The 25283-nt window shown below is 38.1% G+C and overlaps 1 protein-coding gene across 1 annotated transcript in view; it reads right to left on the reverse strand.

The window, feature by feature from the left end:
* Window positions 1–8291: 8291 nt before the first annotated feature.
* The window catches only part of MOXD1 (monooxygenase DBH like 1), a gene marked incomplete at both ends in the record, with an annotated part of 294534 nt that continues 277542 nt past the window's right edge, over window positions 8292–25283 (reverse strand). Inside the window, 3 exons of the mRNA XM_080700123.1 lie at window positions 8292–8399; window positions 10051–10162; window positions 12660–12775. Coding sequence (XP_080556249.1) covers window positions 8292–8399; window positions 10051–10162; window positions 12660–12775 — 336 coding nt within the window. The remainder of the gene's footprint in view (window positions 8400–10050; window positions 10163–12659; window positions 12776–25283) is intronic.

Raw genomic sequence — 25283 nt, forward strand, 5'->3', positions numbered from 1 at the left:
TAAAAAAGAAATTTCTACTTGCCATGGGTCCCTTAGGCTGTATTCTAAGCCAAAATCCTAGCTGTTCCATCTAATCTATTATTCTGGCCCTTTGACATGAATATTTAAGAAACTCTTTCTGAAACTTCCCAAGACAAGTTCCTGTGATGGCAACCCACTCATTAGTGACTTCCGGGGTTAGATACTGATGATATCAATATCCATAGCTCTTGTAAATGTACAAAATAGTTCTTACTTTATTTTATTTTATTTTTTTTTGCAGTACTGGGGTTTGAACTCAGGGATATTCTACCTCCAAGCAACACGCTCAATCCTATTTTTTAAGACTTTATTTTGGAACAGGGTATCACTAAGTTGTGAAGGGCTTCACTCAGTAGCTGAAGCTGTCAATGAACCTGAAATCCTCCTGTCTCAGCCTTCCAAGTACTGGGATTACAAGTGTGAGCCACCAAGCCTGGCTTACAAAATAATTTTGAATAATTGGTAGACCATTCTGTAAATTAATAACTATCCTGCTAAGTTATTCAGTCTTTAATTTTATCCTACATGTCTAATTTGGCCTCAAGGAAATCAGTTCAATGCCTTTGGTTGATGGTTTTAGTCCTATACACAATAATTTTGGCTTATAGAAATTTAGATCTTTCTATGTTTGTGGAGTCCCTTCTGTATTGTCTCTTATAAGCATCACAGCCTCCTTCTTAACTAGATATTATTCTCATCTCTTTTTGTAGATGAGAATTTTAGTATTGTGTGGCCAAGTTGCATCCTTAAGATCACACAACCTAAAAAAGGAGGATCCAGGATTTGAACCCAAATGTTGCTTCTAAAATGAGGTGCCACCTTTACACATGCTTCAATTCCTCATCTGGAAGAACATATATCTTGAAAAAACAACATGCCTTTGGTAAAAAGGCAAATAAAATGTGTAATCATGATAGCAGGGTTGATACCTGTATGCAACATGATCCTTCTATAACTGGCGGGCTCCGTGTGCCCACAATAGTTGCTTCCACAAACAGATTCTCTTACACCTGGAGCTGCTCAGTCATTCCCAAGTCAGACTCTTAGGTTGATGAAATTTGCCTTTCTTTTCACAGTCCTCAGCTTCCACATTCTGAGCCTTGCTTTCTAACCTTCTCTTCTTGTATACACAGAGGAGAATTTAATGGCAGCCTTTATAGTGTGGTTGATGGATTCCACTTTAAGTCAACTCAAATAAGTGCACAATGATAGTTTGTCCACAGTATCTCAACCAAGCATCTTGATTCAAGCCTTGCGTTTTATCTCTAGTGGAAGGATTTGAGTTTAAGTGTCATCCTTCTGTAACCATGTGGTAAGATAATTTGAGGGTGGAAAGCCCTTGAAATAACCCCATCTCTTTAGAAGTTGCTCCATTTAGTAAGACAAGAGGGTAGAGATGGCCTAGCGGAATTATGCTGCTTATTAACTTCTTTGCTTAGACCTACTCTCCTCTGGTGAAACCAAGGCTAGCGATGGTCCATTACTTGTTGTGGTAGATATTTTTTCAGAGTTTCTGGAAGAACATGTGACCTCTTGTTATCAATTCCTTCCAAGCCTGGACCAGGTGTTGAGGGCACCTCATCCGCTCCAGACACCCTGCCAACTATCACTGCCTGCACAGATGCTCTCCAATCAAGCAGCCAGACCTTTTACACATTCCAACAGCATGACGTTTTGGTAACTAGCTTGAAGGGGAAATTTCTGGAAGCATTACTCTTTTGACATCTTGGAATAACTATGTGTTTTGTATTACTTTACTCTCTGATAAGAAGCCATTGAAAATAAAAATCATCTTTCTTTCTCTTTCTCTCCCCCCCCCCCTCCTCCTTCTTTTTGCTGTACTAGGAATGGAACCCAGGGGCATTCTACCTCTGAGCTACACCCTCAGCCCTATTTTTATTCTTTATTTTGAAACAGCATCTCGCTGAGTTGCAAAGAGCCTCACTAAGTAGCTGAGGCTGTCCATGAACCACAATCTCCTGTCTCAGCTCCCCAAATGCTGGTATTACAAGCATGCACCACCACACCCCACTCATCTTCCTTACTAAAAGATCTGCAGTAGACTTTTACCATTGCCACACTCAGTTGTTTTTATTTTTAAATCTATTTATATGTTTGTTTCCCCCACTGGACTCATTGAAGTCATGGACAGTTTATTTTCTCTTTGTATCCTCAGTGCCCAGGGGAGTACTTGACACAAAGAAAGTGCTCAGGAAATGTGGAATTAATTAACTAATTAAGGAGGCAGTGAATAAGCACATTTGTGTTGAGTCTTTCTATAACTGTAACCTTTATAGGAGCATGGGCAGAATAGTTTTCCAACAGGTATTGCAGGACGCTAGAAAGTGTTTTACAGCATCACTATGCGACGTTGTTTATGCTGCTAAACCACGATACTGGCTGAGGCAAAACTCATCCCCCTTATTAGCAACAATTTAAGACTTAGGGCTTAGCGTGGAGCCCAGTGATAGATTACTTGTCTAGTATATTTCAGGCCCTGGGTTTAATCCCCAGCAACACCAAAAAATAAATAATTTTTTAAAAAGTTAGAATTTATATTGCAAGTAAATACTCACTGGAAAAAACTTTCCAGAAGAAACCTAAATTTCAATCATGTTGTTAAGAGTCCTATGAAGTTTTTCAAAACTCTTCTATTTATTCACGGCTTAAGTTATATTAAAGCACAATAGTTCTTGATTACATACCACACAGGTTTACCATCCTCATGGAATTCTATACAGCTGCACACCACCTGACCTAACATCCTTTCGGTTACTGCCTTTCTCCATGTACACCAGTATCCTTAAAAATTTTCTCTCACCCAACATGTCCAGCTCTCTGTGGTCTTTGCTAGTCCCGTGCCTTCACCTTTTATGGCCTTCCCCAGTCTTTTGTTTTTCTACTCAGCTTCTACTTACCTGCAGAGTCCTGCTCATGGCGTTTCTCCATCACCAATTCTTCCCAACAGCTCTCAACTTCCTATGTGTTCTTTTCCCGAGTTTCTGGTACATGCTATTAGTGCTATAGTTATAACCTTATTTCTCCGTCTTCATTAATTTTCTCTCCAAATATAAACTCCGAGGATGATGATTGTGTCAAAACCTCTGAATCCCTTTAATATTAAATAAAATGCTAAGTTTGTAAAAAGGTGCTCAACAGCCTTAGCTATTTGGTTGACAGAATAGAGGCTTATTGCTTTATGTTTCTCTGACCCGTTTTTGATTCTTTTCACATCATTTCCTCTTATTTTATCTTTTATAAAAATTCCAATCAGCCGGGTGTGCTGGCGCACACCTGTGATTGCAGTACTTGGGAGGCTGAGACAGGAGGATCGCAGGTTCGCGGCCAGCCTTAGCTACTTAGTGAGGCCCTCTGCAACTTAGTGAAATCTGTTTCAAAATAAAGAATAAAAACTGGGTTCTGGGTATCGCTCATGCCCCTGGGCTACATCCTCAGTACCGTTAAAAAATTAATTTATCAAAATTATTTTGACTTTTCATATTTAGTGCTATGTCTTTTATTGTATGTATGCTACTGAGGATTGAACCCAGGGAATTCTGCCTCTGAGATACACCTCAGTACACCCCAGACCTTTTCAATTTCTTTAAAATTTTGAAACATTGGCTAAGTTACTGAAGTTGGCCTCGAACTTATGGTCCTCTTATGTCAGCCTTTCAAGTACAGGGATTATAGGCCTGTGTCAATACGCCCAGCTAATTCTATGTCTTGACCAAATGATACCCAAATTTGTCTGGAAAAAAATTTTGTATTCCTATTAGGAAACTTACTCCCCATTCTGCCCACTAGGCATTCCTGTTTCTTTTCTCTTTCTCTTTTTCTTTCTTTCTTTCTTTCTTTCTTTCTTTCTTTTTTTTTTTTTTTTTTTTTTTTTGGTGGTACTGAGGTTTCTGGAAACCCTTCTATCTCCGGGCCACACTCCCAGATATTCTTATTTGGAAACAGGGTCTCTTAAGCCAGAGCGACTGGCTTCGAACCTGCGCCATCCTCCTGTCTCTGCCTCCCAAGTGTGGGGATTACAAGCGTGTGCCACCACGCCCGGCTGCTGTTTTTTTTAGAATCACTTTTTGCCAGCGAGGTCTGGATCAGTCCACCGGGTAGCCAGGCCACTGCTGGGGCCATCAAGAGTGGGATCGGTACTTGCAACGCGGCATGCACAGAGAAATATTGCAGAAAATAAAAAACAGATGTGTCCCCTAATCAGCAATAATTAGGAGGAAAGGGGCAACAGGAAGAGGTCAGGCTATAGAAAGGGCCCTATAGTGAAGCAATTAAGGTGACCAATCAGAGGGTATGGAATAGGAGAGGGTGGAGCCTCTTTAAAATGCAGGAGGTACATAAACAAATGTATCAAAGTTAATCACCAAACAAGCATGGGATCGAGGGAGGGGGAGGGAATGGGATGGGGGCTGGATGAGGGCTAATTGGATGATGTGTGCTTGTATATCCTCTCAAGTCTTGTATTCCAATGTGATGTATGATTACAATGCACCAATAAAAATAAATTTAAAAAAAGAAACACTTTTTGTAGGGTTTCCCTTCTTGGCATGGGACATTAAAAAATAAAATTCAGTTGTGCTTTTAAAAAAAGAGTACAGTCTGTAGTTTGTAGGTTTGCACAACTTTAGCATCTTGGGTGACTTAAACTCAGGAAACTACATGGCCACAGTGAATAGAAAAACAGAAGAGACTGACTAGAGAGAATATTTTTTCCTATACTGTTCCTTTGGAGCCAAGAAGCACAATGAGTGAAGAACTTAAGGGTAACCCGTAAATCTGAAGCAGCAGTTTTCCAGGTTGTGAGGGAGGATGTGAAATTGCTGACATTGATTTTAAAAGTTTAAATTGTGAAGAAAAAGGAAATCATAACTGGGATGGTATCGTCCCCTAAGACTCCAACCCGCAGGGGCTTAGAGAACAACACAGACACCTCTTCAGCTGAAATATGAATTATTCTTTAATGGATCCTTAATATGTTTCTTCTTCATATGTCTCTCGATATGTCTAATATGTCTAATATGTCTGACAATGCGTACAACAAGCACAATATATATCAGCATCATAATCCCTCCTTCTATTCCCTACCAACCCCAAGCTTTCCACAGCTAGGGCATGCACACTTCTGACTCTCTCATAGGCAGGCTGGTGGCAGCATGAGGCTTTGCGTCACTGATCATTCTGCAGGCACGTAGCATGGCACACTGCGCATGCTCAAGGAGACGTCCATCTTGTGAGTCTCATGACTTGGCTGCAAGCCTAGGCGCCATCTTGAATCCACGCTGGCAACAAGCCTGGGTGCCATCTCGGTCCAGCCGAGTGGGCCCCGACAGGATGGTGATTTTTTTTTTTAACAGAAATGAAGATCAAAGCTCACATTTCCAAGTATAAAGTAAGTGGAGGCTTTGAGGATTGCCCCAATTTTAATTTTAGACAATTTTCTAATTATTTTTTTGCTTTCTACTGACTCATGCCCTTATTTGCAGTTACATGAATTTGAGGTCTCTGTATTTGGGGAGTTTAAAAAAAAAAGCATATTTTAGCAACTTCTTTTAACTTGGTAATATGATTGCTAACATCGAGATTCATCTGTTCGGTGGCTGAACTGTTGTAATGCTAATTCAAAAGGCCAGTGGAATTGGGCATGGTGGTGCATGCTTATAATCCCAGCATTTGGGAGGCTGAGACAGGAGAATCACAGTTTGTAGACAGCCTCAGCTACTACTTGGCTCTTTTCAACTCAGTAAGACCCTGTTTTAAAATAAAGAATAATAGGCCGGGCGTGGTGGCGCACCCTTGTAATCCCCGCGCTTGGGAGGCGGAGACAGGAGGATCGCGCAGGTTCAAAGCTGCTGCGCGTGCTGGCTTAGGAGACCCTGTTTCCAAATAAAAATGTAAAAATAGGTCTGGGAGTGTAGCCCGGAGGTAGAAGGGCTTCCAGGAACCCCAGTACCACCATAAATAAATAAATAAATAAATAAATAAATAAATAAATAAATAAATATAAAATAAAGAATAATAAAAAAAATAGGGATAGGGTGTAGCTTGGAAGTAGAATTTCCCTTGGTTCCATCCCTAGTACTGCCAAAAAAAAAAAAAAGGTCTGTGTGTTATTCAGATCCTCATGTACCCCCACATGCTGTACCTTCTTAAATCCCTTACTCTTTTAGTCAATCCTGTATTTAATAGTTTCTTGATTTAAACCTAGAAAGGTTGTTGTCCAGACTCAAATGAGTTTCACCTACTTTCATTAGAAGAAACAGACTAAAAATATAATTTTCTATTTTTCCCAAGTATGTACAAATTGAAAATTAGACTGAGCCTCAAGTATGGTTTGGGGACACTTCAAGACCCTGCCTTCACACTTCCTATTTTCTAACCACTCTCTTCTTTGAACTAGCTTGTCCTTTTCAAAAACAATGGGTACAGATGGCTTTTTTAAGTTCTTCTTTTAGATTTTGACTTTATAGGCACATGAGTTAACATGAATATCACAATTATTTATCCTTTATGTAATTATAAAAAATTCATTTTTATCTAAGCATTTAAATGGCATATTACAACATTTGTTGAGTGATTAATTGACCAGGAGAAAAATGATCTCTCTTTTTTTTTTAAACTGAGGATTGCATTTACCTCTGAGCCTCTGAGCTATACCCCTGAGACATTTTATTTTATTTTATTTTATTTTATTTTATTTTAACCAAGGGTCTCACTAAGTTGTTGAGGCTGGCCTCAAATCTGTGATCCTTCCTGTCTCAGCATCCCAAGTATTGGAATTACAGGCATGAGTCACTACATCTGGCTGAAAAGTGACCTCTTAGAGTTAGAGCATCTGGCATGGGACTGTCTCAATAAAAATTCTTTGAAGAATATATTGAGACTAAAAATAAATGTAGCTGGGCGTGGTGGCACATGCTTTTAATCCCCGCACTTGGGAGGCGGAGACAGGAGGTTCGCGCTGGTTCGAAGCCAGCCTCACTGGCTTAAGATACCCTGTTAAAAAAAAAAAAAAAAAAAAAATATATATATATATATATATATATATATATATATACACACACATAGGTCTGGGAGTATATATATATATAGGTCTGGGAGTGTAACCCAGAGGTAGAAGGGTTTCCAGGAACTCCAGTATCACCAAATAAATAAATAAATAAATATTAAAAATTTAATCATTCAGGTGTATATTCTTCTATAGTTGACTTAATAAGAATTTTTAAAGCAACTTTGGACATCTGCTAAATTGTGTTAAGGGTGAAAATGAACATGGATGCTCTCATTGAGGAAAAAAGTAAAAGATGCTAAAAAGTTTCAATTTTAAAATAACTTTATTTAGACACTCTCTGAAATTTATGTGAAAATTCAAGTGCCTGAAATAAAGCCTTTGTATATATGTCATTAAGTTTGGTTCATACAATCAGAGAATAAACAAGTGAAAGAAATCGGTAAATTGCTTTTTGGAATGTTTCATGTCTCCAATACTACAATTATATGTTTCCCAGATTTGAGTTAGGTTTATGGTTCTCAGACCAAGAGACAATTAAAAAACCGCTTAGGACAATTTTTCCAATCATTACCCATTTCTGATTTCGGGAAGAATGTCATTGGTTACACATTATGGACACAAGCTATATTTTGGTATCATTAGAATTCTGATTTGCACTACAAATATGGACCAGACTAGAATTTGGAGCCTTCTACTGTGATGTTCACAAACTGTTCTATTCAAAATCATGTAACATAGTTTTGCATACGTGGATATTTCTGTAGACCATCAGCTCTGAACAAGATTTCTTTAGGGTAAGAATCTTCAGACATTCCATAATCATTAGAATTGTGTAAGTCAGCACTACACACGATCCAGCTTTCCCCCTGCAGCACTGGGGATTCAAATGAAGGAAGGAATTGTAGCCACACAGATACTGAGGGTCACGGTCACACGCAATTGAGATGTGGTGGTTTTGGTGAAAGAAGAATAAATTATCTAAGTGTAAGGGACACAGAAACCCTTTAGAATAATATTTCATTGCTACATCAACAAAGTGTCATAAAATTTCAACAGGTATCTTTATCTGTTAGCAGGAATAAAAATATTTCTAGGTCTAGAAATCGCAAACTTAAAGTCTCCTTTCCAATGCCGACTGTATAATAATAGTAAAATCAGAAAAGTTTTTGAAGCGTTGAGATTTTTTAATCAATTCTGAGGACTCAACTTGATTTATCTACTATGATGTCTTGGCTTTTCATTGTTAAGTTTCTCGGTGTCCTAGATAGGCCTTTACATGAATGGCATTTGTTTCTGGAGAAGGCTGTGTGACAGATTTGGGCAAAATATCGAACGTTCCTTTAAAGGACAACTGAGAGAGAAAGACAGTGTTCAGCATATTTTTATGCCTGATGTCACTTCTTCCCTCTCTCGTTCATCTTTTAATTTTCTCATAGGAAACGTTGCGTCATTCCCAAGGATAAGAAGCTCACAGGCTAAAAATGTGAGGATCTCTCTGTGTCCGGAAGATAATGTTGTCACGTAAAATAAAATAGCTCTTACCAAGCAGAACAACCTTCCCGAGGGTTTCATTCCTGGGACTGTTTGCATTCTTTCCCAGTGAGCTAGAGGGACAGACATCGGAACCTATTTATAACAGGCAAGAAGAGATACTCAACTATTCGGTGGTGTGTTCAGAATAACAGCCAAAAGCGATTGGATGGAGTTCCTATGTGCTGCTTCCCAGGAAGCATCTCTTCCTCTTTTCAGGGAGACCAGTGTCAGGCCTGTGAGAATCAGCTTGGAAACAGCACGTGACGTGGAGAAGGAAAAAGCTGGATCGAAACCATACATGGTGAAATCAAAAGTCACTCCTTCTTGAGCTGTTACTGCAACACGCCGCGGTTAGTTCCGTGCCTGGAGAATAAATAGAGCTTCATGCACTCTGGAGGATAACGTAAAAGTATGTGAGAGACTGTGCATTTTCCCAGGCCATACCTCTCAGCCAATGATATTTTAGCTTTCACTCTGACTTTAGAAAATGTTTCCGTGCAGAAGGGTCCAAGCCCTCTGGGGGTAGAGATAGACTGGACTGCTGGGAGGTTTTCACCTAACATTGTATTCTTCAGGATTGCCAGGATCAGGGTACCGAAGAAAAACAAATGAAACACACACAGAACAACAAAACCCCAATTGCAAGACATCTTAGTCTAAGTTCTTTTTCTTTTCTTAACAGAGAAGACACAGAAACTAAAATGCCTTGCCCAGTAACTGAGCCAACTGTATCAGAATTAGTATCACTCTCTTGGCTTCCTGTCTCTTAGCCCAAGGGTGCCTGTCATGAAGAAATGTGAATCGGTAGCAAAAGTTATCAGTGTAATGACTGTATCTATGGCTTTGGTGCAATGTAACCAATCCACTGGCAGCTCCTAGGCCTACTGAGTCTGTCATGCCTGTAGCCCTGCAGCAGCTGGGACTAAGCCCCAGCATCTTGGTATTCCAAGTGTGAAGGCTTGTGATCTCTGGCTACCCACAGAGAGAATAAAATAGCTGAATATATTTGGTAAAAAATAATTCATTCAAATTAAAGGAAGGAAGGGCTAAATGAATGATGTGTGCATGTATGCTCTGCCATCTTGTACTCCATTAAAATGTATGGCTACAATGCACCAATAAAAATTAAAAAAAAAACAAATCAAATGGGGAATGGTGCTGGTGCTGGTGCTGTGTGAAACAGACAAAAATATAGATCTAGGCAGTTAAGAAAGATAAGTGATCAGAGGAGATGATCTTTCCTCTCTGTTTTACGCCTTTACTTTTTTATTTTATTAGTATCGGATGTCCTCTTTGAATTATGTATTTATTATGAGAATTTGCTTACTTAATATGACCCCATTCTTTTCAACTTAAAAAATGCCTTCCTATCTATAATTGTGTATTGGAAATATTCTTTAGCTTTCTACAAAAGCGTTTATTTAAACTAGACATTTTGGGCTCCTCTGTAGACACAAAGCCATGTTCACGAGACTCTCGTCATTCCAGAGGAGCACCAGGGTGGAGGAGGGCTCCCATGTTGTCCGCATTTCTTCTTCATGCCAGGCACGAAGACAGAGGGGAACTTTTCTGCTAACAGCACTGTTCAGCCATCACAGCTACATTAGAAAATGACTCATAGCCGGCATGGTGGTGTATACCTGTAATCCCAGTACTTGGGAGGATGAGACAGGAGGATTGCAGGTTCTCAGCCAGCCTCAGTGACTTAGTGAGGCCCTCCACAACTTAGTAAGACCCTGTTTCAAAGCAAAGAATAAAAAATAGGGCTAGGGGTGTGTAGCTCAGAGGTAGAATTCCTTTGGGTTCAATCCCCAGCACCACACACACACAAAATAAAACGATTAGTGATGAAATGTTTATTAGTTTGTGTTAAGTTTTAGCTAAATTATGAATTATGAGTTATAAAAATTTGAGCAAATGATTATGAAATATATATCAGTTTGTGTTTTAAATTTGAGTCTTCAGTCAGTCTTTCTGAAGCTCCCTTTATCAGTAGCCTGACACTACAAACATCTTTGTGATGAAAGAAAAAAGGAAAATCTAGATTTACCTTTTGTTTATTCTGGAGTTTATTTCAGTTGGTTGTGGAGTGGATCAAATGACCCATATATATGTATATATGTATATACATACACATACATATACTTAAGTGTTTTGGTAAACTTCAAAATGCTGTCAAAATTAAAGATATTATTCTAGTGACCTTAAACATTAATTTGAAGACATTGGCTTTAATTGCTATTGTTAAAATACATAAAGGAATAAATATATCGGGAAATTCTCATCATGACACATGTGTTACATTAGCTGGACACGGACACCAGTATGCATATTATCACATAAGATCTTCTTCACCAAGTAAGAGGAGTGGCTATTATTATTATTACTTTCATTCTTAAATGTGAAAATTAAGATCAGACAACCGATACATGGCAGAGCCACAGACAAAAATATATATTTGACTCCAAAATATGTTAAGTTCTAGTACCTTAAATAAACAACAGAACACTGAGTAGGCAACTTTATAACTCCACAGTCATTGCTAAGTTTATCAGTTTTTATTAAGTTAGGTTTTTATTTAATAAAAAATCTTGGAAGACTTAAATGATTCTATGTTTTTTATGAAGAGAGCTAGTCCAAATAATCTGTCAGTAACTGGCAAACGTCGGTGATTCATCTGCAAGATTACTATCTTTAGTGATAAAAAGAGTGCTAGGCCAAGGGCCCAGACAGGAATCTGGCATGTCCTGGGTGTGAGATTTGTGTGAGTGGTATTTCTGGAATACATGGTCTACAAATTCCGCTGGCTCTAAAATATTCTGGTTCTCTTACAGGGCCTTTCATTTAAAGACATGATTTGTTTATTTAAAAGATGTATCTGGTTAAATCACATGTTCTATCATTGGATGTAGTGAGGATTGCACATCTCTGAATACATGAAAAGCATTGATTCATTGATTTATACACTTTAAATGTGTGTACATGATTGTAATCCCAGTGCTTGAGAGGCTGAGACAGGAGAATCACAAGTTCAAAGCCAGCCTCAGCCATTTCTCCAGGCCTTCAGCGTCTTAGTGGGACACTCTTTCAAAATAAAAAAAGAATAAAATAGGGTTAGGTGTTATTTCCCAGAGTTAGATGGAACCCTGCCACAGGGTTCCATCTTCAGTACTGCAAATGATAATAAATACATACATGTTATAATATGTTACTATGTGAAATAAATATAAAGCTACTAAAACATATAGGTAAAGATAAACACACACACACACACACATACATACACAATTAAAAATTCACAATTTAGAGTTCTAGCCCGGCGTGGTGGCGCACGCTTGTAATCCCCGCTCTTGGGAGGCGAGACAGGAGGGTAGCACAGGTTTTGAAGCCAGCCGTGCTGGCTTAAGAGACCCTGTTTACAAATAAAAAAGTATAAAAAAATAGGTCTGGGAGTGTAGCCCGGAGGTAGAAGGGCTTCCAGGAGCCCCAGTACCACCACCACCAAAAAAAAAAAAAAGAGTTCTATGCTCCAAGCCAGGTACAGTGGTATAGTATTATATACTTGTTATCCCAGTACTTGGGAGGCTAAAATAGGATGAGCTCAGGTTGGAGGCCAGTCTCAACAACTTAGCAAGATCCTGCTTCAAAATAAAAAATAATAATAATGAAATGGAGCTAAGGGTGTAGTTCTGAGGTAGAAAGTTTCTCTGTTTAAACCTAGTGTACACACACACACACACACACACACACACACACACACACACACAGACTTTTATGTTCCATTTAAACACTATTTTTCAGAAAGGCAGAAGCAGAAAATTAAAATAACTGTCACTGTAAGAAGACATCTAGCCGGGCGTGGTGGTGCACCTTGTAATCCCCGCGCTTGGGAGGTGGAGACAGGAGAATCGCACTGGTTCGGAGCCAGCCTCGCTAGCTTAAGAGACTCTGTTTCCAGATAAAGAAAAAAAAATAGGTCTGGGAGTGAAGCCTGGAGGTAGAAGGGCTTCCAGGAACCCCAGTACCACCAGAAGAAGAAGAAGAGGAAGAAGAAGGAAGAGGAGGAAGAGGAGGAGGAGGAGGAGGAGGAGGAGGAGGAGGAGGAGGAGGAGAAGAAGAAGAAGAAGAAGAAGAAGAAGAAGAAGAAGAAGAAGAAGAAGAAGAAGAAGAAGAAGAAGAAGAAGAAGAAGACATCTAATGGAAAAGACATCTAATGGAGAATGTATATTTGCTGCTCCTTTGGGAATGGAGCTTTTGAGTGTGTCTCCACCATGACCGTCTCCCAAGGGCAGCTTGAGCGCAGGCCTGACGGCACCGAGGTTGTTCCGCACCTCGAGCTGCACCCAGGCCCGAGGTGTCCTGGCAGTTTTCTGACTCCACATTCTCCAAGTTCCTTTTCATGTTTCTGTCATTTTTTTCTTCACACTTTTCTCCCCAGGAAACTAAACGGAAAGGGGACAAGATTTCTATCCCTGGCACTGGCAGAACTGAAATCAGAGTGGATGTATCTATGGCTGTTAAATAGCACAGGAATTTTAAAAAAATCCTTCACTTTGAAATATTTTAATTTAACGCTATAACGACTTTTATAGGCATGCACTGGAAGATTACCCTACATTTATGAGTTAAATCATTATTACAGGGGTCAGTTGCGAGTATTTTTACTGGTAGACAGTGAGTTTACCCCACCCTGTTCTTGCCCTTTTATGCATTTGAAAATCTGAGATTATAAATAGATCATCCTTGCTAGAAAATAAGAGGGAGGGCCCTTAGTGTCTATATATGAATGAAGGATGCTATATTTTTTCTTTTCTATATACACAGAAATACAAAGTAAAGCAACACACATATATAGTAACTAAACTTTCTTCAAACATCTAGATATTTACATACATCTTAACATTTCAGCCTGCCAAGAATGTTTTCAGATGTCTCCAGCTGAAGTAAAAATCAGTTGAGCTAGGAAATTTTATGATTTTTTTTTCCTGCAGAACAAATATTTCATTACTGAGGTAAAATGATTGTTTTCCTAGCATTAGTGCCCTGTGCAATTTAGCTGTCAGGTGTCACATTTCCCCTCAGGATATCCCGCCCATTCACCCAGCATCATCAGTCCCTGAATGAAGGTAGCTTGTTTCTACAAAGAAAACTCAGAGCAGGTTTGCAAATAATGATGATATTATGAGGTGGTTGAGCTGGATATCACTCACCAAGCATGCTGTGCACATTTTATTTTTAGGACGGGAAATTTCTATTTAGTCTATGGCTTTGTGTGACTATAAGCCAGTTTCTTATTCAGAAGCTGACAGAGGCAATTTTTTTCCACCTTGATTATTTTCTTGGATTTCTGGCCATCCTGTCTAGGCTTCTGCCCCTGGCAGGTGCGTCTCATCACCATCCACACAACGCAGGGATCGAGATGCTCTATACATGTCTGACTGGGAAGCTTAAAGGAACTTTCCTCTTTTACAAGATTGCAAAAACACACATGTAAGCTTATGACATCTCTGCAAAGTACTTTTTTCTCTTAAGGGATTCTGCTACTCAAAATTTTTTAAAGTATGGATTTTCTTCCACATCTGAGATTAATTTGATGAATATTATTCAAGGAGAAATTATTTTTTGTGTGTTATTAAGTATAATTGGAAAAAGCACAAACATACCTTAATCATAAAAGAGATCTTCAGTAAAAACTTTTATTTCTTGCTTGTTTTATTTTTGTTTTTATTATTTGAACTCAGGGGCATTCTACTACATCTGAGTTACAGCCCAGCCTTATTTCGTTTTTTATTTTCAAACAGAGTCTGGCAAAGTTGCTGAGAATGGCTTTGAGCCTGCGACCCTCTTGTCCTAGACACTCAAGTACTGGTATTAATGTGAGTGCCGCAGTGAGTGCCGCAGTGAGTGCCGCAGTGAGTGCCACAGTGAGTGCCATAGGTGAGTGCCCAGCTCATGTAAACACTTTTTCTCCTGTTATTACATGTATCACATAAGAAAACCTTCATAGTATACAAGTATAAAGATCTGTTGCTTTCTAATAAACTGTCACCCAGATCCATATGTTGAATCTTTCACCCCTCAATATGGCTTATAGAGATGTGGCCTTTGAGAGACAATTAGGATGAAATGAAGTAATAAAGATTAGGCTTCCATGATGGGATTACTGCCCTTACAAGAAGAGACATTGAGCATGTGCTTGCTTGTTCTCTTTCTGTCTCTCCTTCCATGTGAGGATACAGGGAAATGTCAGCTGTCTACAAACCAGGAAAAGAGTTTCACTAGAAACAGAACTCTGGAAAACCTTGATCTTGGGTTTTCTAGCTTCTACGACTGTGAGGAAATTAATTTTTGTTGTTTAAGGTGTCCAGTCTGTGGCATTTTGTTATGGCAGCCCAAGCTGACTAAGACACTTGTCATATTGCAAATGTCAATGTAAAATATGACATGATTGTTCGAGGTAGCCAAACAGTTGGGTAATTTGATTTATAAAGGAGCCAAGCATAATTTCTCACTTAAAAAATTTAAATTTTAGCATATTATTTCCTAGAAACTTTCAAGTTTTTTTTTAAACTGGTTAAGAGACTCCATGGCTGAACAACAGGAATCAGAGAGGTTTTTTTTTTTATATTACTTTCTTTTACCTCATAGAGAGAATGGCAAAATCAGAAAAATAAAGCAAAATTAGCATAAAGCTCAGAAAAAATTATGGTCCTGAAGCAAATAAGTTTAGACTATCTTTAATCATCAAAACCATAGACTATCTTCTAACTGATACTAATGGTATAGTAGGAAAAGGACTGAAAGGCTTTCACTTCTGGGTATAATGAAGTACCTGTCACTAGACTTGCTTTCCTAGGGTAAACAATTACAAAGCTGGACAGTATTTATATTGGAACTGACTTAATGTATGTCAGGCAGCACAGGACTTGATACTGAGTGGAAGAAAGCACATGAGGTGCTTTCTTCTCTCTTTCTGACACTCACCCTACCTGTTTGGAGATGCTTTACCACTGTGACACAAGAAATACTCCCCCAGAGGAGTGGCAGTCTTGCTGAATTGAGGAGGCAGAGATCAGTGTGAGACTTTGAACATGGCTAAATTTGCAAAGTGAAATACCAGAAATGAGTTTTGTCTGTGTGAGATGAGACCTGAGTAGGTATTTTTGAAAAGAAGACATATAAATGATGAACAGATATAAGAAAATATGTTCAACATCACCACTTCTCAGGGATACGCCAGTTGACGCTTGTGTCAGCTTTCTGTTGCTGTGACCAAAATGCCCAACCAGAACAATTTAGAGGAGGAAAGGTATTTGGCTCACAGTTTAGAGATTCAGTTCAGAGTCAGCTGGCTCCAAGGCAGAGGCATCACAGTGGCCAGGCATGGCAGAGGAAATCTCAGCTCATGACAGCTGGGAAGCAGAGAGAAAAAGAGACACCTGGGACAGATATAGTCCCCAAGGTCATGCCTTCAATGGCACACCTCCTCCAGCCATGACCAGCCTGCTACAGTTATCATCCAGTAGGTTCATTCAGATTATGAATCCATCAATGACTTAATCCACTGATGAGGTTAGACTCCTATGATTCAATTGTTTTACCTCTGAATATCGCTGTACTACCTAACACATGAGGTTCTGGGGGACATTTCAGATACAAACCATAACAACACTATGACGAGATATCACCTCATGTCTGTTAGAATAGCTATATCAAAAAGATAAAAAAATACAACTGTTGGCATAGATGTAGAGAAAAAGGGAAATTTTGTATACTGTTGGTGGAAGTGTAAATTAATATAGCCATTTGGAAAGCTGTACAGAGACCCCTCACAAAGGTAATGAAAGAATTATAATGCTCTCTCTCTTATGGGAGGGGAGTAGAGTCTAAGAGCCTCAGTGGGTCCTGAAGCTGTGGGTAGCACTGAACTCCATCTATACTATGTTTTTTTCCCTATAAACACCTATTCATAATAAAATTTAATCTATAAATTAGATACAATAAGAGATTAATAGTAACTAGTAAAATAGAACAATTATAACAATATAATTTAATTAAAGTTCAGTGAATATGACACCTCTCTCTCTCTCTCTCTCTCTCTCTCTCTCTCTCTCTCTCTCTAAATATCTTATCATACCATCTTCACGATGTGAGGTGCTCCAATGCCTATGTGATGAGAGGAGGTGAGGTGAATGACACAGGTGTTATGGCTTTAGGCTGCTGTGTAAGGGCCGCCTGAACATAAGTGCTGTGGTGCTGCACAGTTAAGGTGATAACGGACACAGTTACCAAGTGCATGACAGACAGGCAGGCTGTCTGTTGTGGATATTCTAGACAAAGGGATGATTCACCTCTTAGGCTGGAGGGAGTGAGATGGCCTAAGATTTCATCACGCTGCTCAAAACAGCTTGGAATTTAAAACTCACGGGTTGTTTATTTCTGGAATTTTTCCATTTCATATTTTCAACCATGCTTGACCGAGGATAACTGAAACCATGGAAAGTGAAAACACAGATAAAGAGAGACAACTACATTGCATAATAATACAGTAATGCATACAATCTTCTCTTTCGTGTGTGTGTGTGTGTGTGTGTGTGTGTGGTGAGAACAGGGGATTGAATCCAGGGGCATTCTACCTCTGAGCCACACCCTTACCCCTTTTTTGTTTGGTTTAGTTTTGAAACAGGGTCTCTCTAGGTTGCTGAGAGTCTCACTACATTGCTGAAGGCCATCCTTGAACCTGTTATCCTCTTGTTTCAGTCTCCCGAATACTGGTATTATAGGTGTGTGCCACCACAGCTGGCTAGATTTCCTTTTAATACTTTTTTTCTTCCTTGCAATACTAGAGAAGATATTTTAAAATTATAATTTTGGTTAATTTATGAATTTCTTATGGTTTGCATTTTTACAGACTTCTTCTGGGCTGGGAGGTAGCTCAGCTGTAGAGCACTTAAATAGCGTTAGGGAAGCCCTGGCTTCCATCTTCAGTACTTTTAAAACAAACAAACAAACAAACAAACAAACAAACAAAGAACAGTATTCCTTACTTATAAAATAATTGTTTGTACTTTTTTTCTACCATTTTCAAGTTTTTTTTCTCATATTTAAAATTTAAGTTGGGATTTAGCTTTGTACCTCATGTGATGTAGGAATATACCTTTTTAAAATTTTTCCCAGTGTTTTAATTCATTATATTTGAAACTTTGAGTGGGGAGTGGGAGAGGTCCATCAAGTGGAAATATACCCTTATTTTATGTCATATGAATTGTCTGTTGTTTCCTCCTTTTTCCCATATGTTTTTAAGGCCATCATTGTCCAATGTGAAGTTTCCATCCTTGTTGGCCTCTGTTTCTACATTTCTTGTTCTTTTATTGGTCTGGTTATCCTTCTCTCTGCCACTCTTATACTGTCTTAACAACTTTATATTTGCAATATTTAAGAGATGTCATCCTACAATCTTCATTAGATGTTATTCTATAGTGATTTTATGAAATTAAAGCTGAGTTGTAAATTCAGGAAGAGTTGTCTGGGATTTCAATTGGAATTACTTCATTCTATATATTTATTTGGAAATGTTTTGATATATGAAATTCTACCTCTGGACATGGTATATTTTAAGTTTATTATCTCTTATGATTTATGTAATTTTCTCTATAAATGTTTTACAGGTATTTGTTAAAAACTACTATCACCTTACAGTTTTGGTTGCTATTATGAATCATATATTCTTTTGTTATTTTCTTTTCTTTTCGGTTATTGTTTTTGTTCAGTAATATATTTTAATCTTGTGTATTGATTTTGAGTTCAATATGTTCTTAAACACAAATCCAGTTTCTTATCTGATCTAATAAATTCTTGGATTCTCTGTGTGGACTCATATCATTTATACACAAAGAAAATTTGTGATATTTTCCTTTCTGATCTTTGCTATTTGATTTAATATTATTATGTTATTGAATTGGTTAGTATCCCTGATATATATATATATATATATATATATATATATATATATATTTTTTTTTTTTTTTTTTTTTTTTTTTTTGTGGGTCTGCGGATGGAACCCAGGGGCATTGACCTCTGAGCTACAACCCCTGCCCTATTTTTATTCTTTATTTTTGAAACAGTGTCTCACTAAGTTGCAGACAGCCTCACTAAGTAGCTGAGGCTGTCCGCGAACTGCGATCCTCCTTCTCAGCCTCCCGAATGCTGGGATTACAAGAGTGCACCACTACACCCGGCCCTGGTATCTGGTATGTTATTGAATGAAAGAGGTAGCCAGGCGTGATGATGCATGCTTGTAATCCCAGCATTGGGAAGGCTGAGACCAGAGGATCCCGGTTCCTGGACGGCCTCAGCTACTTAGTGAGGCCCTCTGCAATTCAGTGAGACCCAGTTTCAAATTAAAAAATAAAAAATAGGGCAGGGGGTTTAGCTCAGAGGTTGAATGCCCTCCATCCCCAGAACCGCAAAAAAAAAAAAAGAAAAAAGAAAAAAGAAAGAGGTAATGGAAGGTGTCCTTACATGATATTTGCTAAAAATGGAAATTGTTAATCTGGTTAAGGACATTACTCTTTAATTTGCCAATTTAATTTGGTTCCTTACTTGAATGAGTATTAAACTAATTTCATCGCTTACTGAGAAAATCCTTTGTCAATTATCCTTTATTTCCACTTGAGTGCTTTATATTGTATTATCTTTTAGATAAATCACCACTCTTTGGTAGAATTGGATTTTTCTTTGAGTGCATATAATGATTTAGATAAAGTAAGTCAAGTTTATGAAGAGATTAGGGGAGGTATTTTAGGGTAGGTGGTAATTCAGTGGATCTGTAGAGGAGGAACAAGAGTTCAACCTTCAAAATATGAAATGGAAGCATTTTCAAGAAAATGATAGTGGAAGAGTAATGAATGGCGTGAGAGTTTTGAAATCATGATAATCTCCAGGAGCCATTTTAATCATCCTTCTTATTTAGGATTTGGAGAGCATGTGCCTGGGAGGATACTTATAAAATGTTAGTATTTAGAGAGGAATTTGGAAAGTTCCTTGGAATACTTTTAAGGAATCTTATCTACTAAAGCAAGCAGGTTGCTTATGATTTGTCGAAAGCCATCAGATGTTATTAATCAAAGAAATAATAAGAACTGGGGCATTTTTGTTGTTCTCTTTCTTATCCATCTCTGTGTTAGGGTAACACTGGCGATTGCAATGAGAAAAGACTGTATAAGAACAACCAGCGAGAGAAACTGAGCAGTCACAAAAGGCTTGAGAAACTTAATCCAGAGCTTGAAAGTGATGGAAGGTTCTAGAACCAAAAAAAAAAAAAAAAAGATGTTTTCATTGGTTTGAGTCTTGAGTATGACCTGACGATCACAGGTCTATGACATAAAAAAGTGGGGTTTTGAGTATCAGGATGTGGCTAGAGGCATGTTTAGACTGGAAGTCAGTTTAGAGTAGAGCTTGAGACCGTAGCCATGGCTTAAGATTTCAGTTTCAAAATCATAAAAAAAGAAGACAACAAAACCAGAACTAGGAGAGAAGCCTGGGAATTGTGTCTCAGCAGCAGACCAAGATGGCAGGGTCCACACAACATCTCCTCTGGGTCATGATAGTTGCTCCTAGGTTGCCTGTGTCTATCATTCACTTCAAGAAAGTATGAGAAGCTGTTCTGAAAAATCTCACATTAAAACAGTGTGTCCTTTCTGGAGTTGAGTTGTATCTAGAGACTGTTACAGTTTGAATATAAACTGTTCCCTGGAAGAGCTCATGTAGTGGCAAAAATATTCCGAGGTGATATAATTAAACCACGAGGGCTCTCATCCCATCAGTAATTAATCTATACCTGGATTAATGGCTTTATTGAGTGGTAACATAGACAGGGTGTGTTTGGAGGAGGTGGGGCCCTCGGGGTATGGCTTTGGGGATTATATATGTCTCTTTCCCTGTCCTCCTTGCTCTCTGTGCTTCCCACCAACATACCCTGAGTTCTTCAGACACAACCCAACCTATCATGCACTGAAACCTCTGAAATCTTCAGAACTGTAAATAAGTAAATCTTACTTTCTCTATATTGTGGTCATAAGGTATTTTTGGTCACAGCAGTGAGAATGCTGACTGAAACAGATACCTTTATACTGCAGCTTTTTTTTTTTTTGGTACTGGGGGTGGAACCCAGGGACTTTCTACATCTGGGCTATACTCCCAGACCTATTTTTTATACTTTATTTGGAAACAGGGTCTCACTAAGTTGCTGAGAGCCTCACTAAGTAGCTGAGGCTGTGATCCTCCTGTCTCAGCCTCCCAAGCACCGGGATTACAAGCGTGCACCACCACACTCGACTTTGAGGGGGGTCATCACATAGTCATATTTATCATTGGGTTTAGGATAAACAAAAGGAAGAGGACAAAAGCAAAGACCCAGATGGTAGGATAAGCATGTGTGCAGGTGGTCAGCAGTCAGGCTTGCTGTACAGGTGAGAATATCAAAGATGACTATGAAGACTGGCAGAGAAGTTTCTTCAAATTGTCAGCAAAAACATAAGTAAGGGGAAAATCTTGTCTCTGGAGTTAGAATCACATATGAAGACACTTATGATCAAATAAAGTGTAGAACCCATTTGGAAACATAAATAAAGTAGGACTTGACAATTGTAGCCATTTGTGATTGGAACCTAAAATGCCAAAGCAAACATTCCACACAAGAATTAATATAACAATGCCATTTTAACTCAAAGAATCTGTAGTTTTGAATATTTGTATAAGAATGTCAACTGAATGCTTGTAAAAAAAAGAAGAGGTTGTTTTCCAACACCATATCAGATCTGAGCCATGATAATAACCATAATTTAAAAACAAACAAAAACAAAAAATAATCTAACATTTCTACCGCCGCCACCATTTTTAAAAGGCAGAACCATCTTTGATGGTGCATTCCAATTTAGTCAACTTTCTTCTTGTCTCTAATTAAATACATGCTTCCAACGTAATTAGAATCTGGTAGCCTGTTAACTCTACATAAAAATGAAAGCTAGGAGCTACAAAGTGATTCTAAAATAGAAAAACAAAACCCTGGGTATGTCAAGAATTTTTGAAGAATATCAGATAAATGAGCTCTTGTGATGACAGAACAGAAGATAGTAGAATGATAAGTTCAGAAAGTTCTATTGGACCAAAGTTTTTTTTTTTTTTAAGACCATAAGTTTATCAACATCGTCAATCAATTTTTGTTGGGAAAGTTAAGACCTATGTCATAAAAATACTCAAATTATTTCACTGCACTGGAATTTTAGTTCATCCATGATGATTGGCAGTGAGTAGCTTCTGTGTTTGAAGCATGTGTGTAGGTTTAAAGGAAGCTATTCATCAGGGCAGTTTGAAGGAAGCAGAGCAAAAAGCACATACTTTCTCACTTATATATAACACAGCTCTTGTTTGCTATGAAAGTGCAACCTAGCAAGTTGTTCTGAATTTCTACCATATCATAGCCGGAACCCTGCTTCAGTGCCGTTGGCATGTGTTCTTCAGTATCTTAGGGATTGTTTAGGTATCATTATGTTTTTGAATGTTATCCAGTCAATGTCCTATGATTTGGTGCCTGAGAATATAATATGAAATGGAGCAGAAGAGAATAAAGTCAGAGATTTGGGATAAGACTAAACATTTCCCCCCTTCTTATACAGCAACTGGGTAACTTATTTTTCAAACCAGTATAGATTGGAAAGGGGTTTCTATTAAGAATTATGCCAGGACAGTTTAAGTAGGAACTGTCCTGGAAAAATGTCAGTTTAGCTTTAAGAATCATATCTTCACATCTAATAGGCTAGCAAGTAGCTGTAAAGCAAAGCTGGGATGTAGACAAAGTATAGTATCTCGGAACTAACCCTCTTGTGATCGGTGCCACTGCAGCCCTTTATGCACAGTGAAACCATTCAGACTATCACGGGACATATGTTTAGGTTTTTATTAATTATTCATGAAGGTGCTTTTGAACCAAGAAGAGCAAAAAAGAAAACAAGGCCAGAAGGATATTAAGAACTAAGGGACCCATAAAAACAAAGAAGGGGTAAAAGAAATATGTAAGGAAGTTACTCAACTAATTTAACTAAGTTAAGATGACTTTCCAATAATTCTTTGTGTTGAGCTTAATTGCCCTGAACTTAATTCTGTTGATTTGAAGAGAAATCAGGATTGTGGTTAAAAGGAAATTTATATTTTCACTAATGTTGCCTGTTTAAGCAGTTGATTCATTGGATTACACTCTCACCCTAAAGTTTACAGATGCAGCTCTTTAATTTTTTTTAAAAAAAAACCTGTCATTTATCTTGGATGGATGAAGCTTTATGACTAGGAGAAAACAGAGAATTTATTTTAATGGTTTATAATTTTTAATTTAATTTTAAATAAAGTGAACATCTGCCTAATGTAAAATGATTCACATGGTACAAAAGGGAAATGTAAAAGTTCTTCTGTTCCCAGGTTCCCCATCCTTTACCATCCTGCTCCCTCGATGAGCACAATTGTATACTGTGTTCTATCACTGATTTCCCATTTTTAATGTGAAAATAGAGACTTCTGATTCTCATAAAGGGGCAATACAGCCATAGTTGAGACATTAGAACAAACTGTTTTCTCTTTCACGTGAAATTTTTCTCAGCCTACTGAAGAACATCCTACATCAGCCATCTGTCTGCATGTAATGTCACCATCTCTTTTGCCTTAGTACCTGGGAATCTATCCCACAAGCATCCTCACTTTTGTATAAGGGACATGTGCAAGACAGTGTTTCATTGTTTGAAACACTGTAATTTGGAAGCAACCTTGAATATCTTCCCAATAGAGACAAGGCATGTCTATGCTACAGAGCCACTAAAAGGATGAGTCAAATCTGTATGTGCTGATATGAAAGCATGTTTTATTTAAAGACAAAACTAAGAACAATTGGTCTATTAAATACCTGAAGAAAATTCCTGAATATGTATTGAATGGTTATATAAATCCCACACATGCAAAATAATGAACCTATTATATTCTTGTTATCCTTAAACTTTCTATGCATTTACATACATTTGTAATGTAAATTATATTGAACATATAAATTAACATATATATGAACTACATATAACTATGGCTATATATAGTCTATGAAATTAACATATATATATCACATTTATAGAATGAGTATTCTATAAATGAATGTATATATGAAATGAATAACAAAGTTTGACCTAAAAGGTGGTTAATAATACTAGAAATGGTTGTTCATCTATTTGTTCAGTGACGGAAAGAGTGGCTTTTCTTTAGCCTTTAGGATTTATGAGAGTAGGGAATTTTAAAAAATCTCATATTCGCTGCTAACCCCTGCATCAGTACTGTGATGGGTCTCAATAAAAAACATATTGAGCAAATCTTCCTCCCCCGATAGCAGGAAAATTCCATCTGACAATGTTGGATACATTAGGCACAAAGTAAGGAAGGGAAAGAAACAGGAAGATGTCAGAGAGTGAGGAGATGGAGAGGCCACCCTGCAGGGAAAGGAGGAAGAGAAGAAATCTAGAAGAGAGACTGTTCAGAGAGAGAAAGCAGAGAGTTGATCTCCTCACCCTCTCATTTTTGCCTCAGCTCCATTTCCAAAGGAAAGCTTTCTTTTATTGGGCTCTGGGTTCACACACCTGGAACATTAACAACAGCACAAAATTCATGTAGTAGTATTTGTGACTCGATGTAGAAAGGCAATTTGGACATTGAGGAAAAATTTCAGTTTTGGCAACCACAACAAAAAGTGGGCCAAGCAGGGCACAGTGGTGCACGCCTATAATCCCAGTACTTCAGAGACCAAGGCTGGAAGATCGCATCCTCAGCTTCAGTAACTTAGTGAGATCTTGTTTCAAAATAAATAAGGGTTGGGAGTGGGGTGTAGCTCAGAGGTAAAAATATCCCTGGGTTCAATACTCAGCAATGACAATAATAAAAAGAGTGAAGAATGATTTTACATTTCTCTAATATGGTCTATATCGCTGGAAGTATAGTTCAGTGGTAGATATGTGATTAGCCTGTGTGAAGCCCTAGGTACTATCCCTAGTATCAAAATGAATAAGAAATGAATAAGATCTTTAGTCTCAGTTGTTTGTGAACACTCTTTCTCTTTTAGTGATAGATAACTTTTTTTTTTTTTTTTTTTTTTGCGGATCTGGGGATGGAACCCAAGTGTATTTGACCTTTGAGCTATACCCCCTGCCCTATATTTTATTCTTTATTTTGAAACCAGGTCTCACTGAGTTGTAGAGGGCCTCACTAAGTAGCTGAGGCTGTCCGCGAACCGCGATCCTCTGGTCTCAGCCTCCTGAATGCTGGGATTATAAGCGTGCGCCACCACGCCCGGCTGACTTTCTTTTTTGAACAAAGAACTTATACTTGAATTATAACTGAAGAACTTAAAGTTTAAATTGGGTTAGGTAAATATATATGGGAAAGGGAAGACAACCATATGAATGAAATGCACCATAATGTATTTGTATTTTTTCTAATGGTTATTTTACAGTTCAATCTGTGACTTATACACATATTAGAATGTTCATCATTCCTGGGGCACTTAGTACTTCTCATGACTAGCTTACCTTATAGGGTAAAAAACTCAGTATGTGATCTTTTAGGCCTCTTTATGGTCACTTATTTCATACTTATTAACTTCAACTGATTTTTCAAATCA

This window comes from Muscardinus avellanarius (assembly GCF_963383645.1).
Source record: "Muscardinus avellanarius genome assembly, chromosome: 8".
Lineage (NCBI taxonomy): Eukaryota > Metazoa > Chordata > Mammalia > Rodentia > Gliridae > Muscardinus > Muscardinus avellanarius.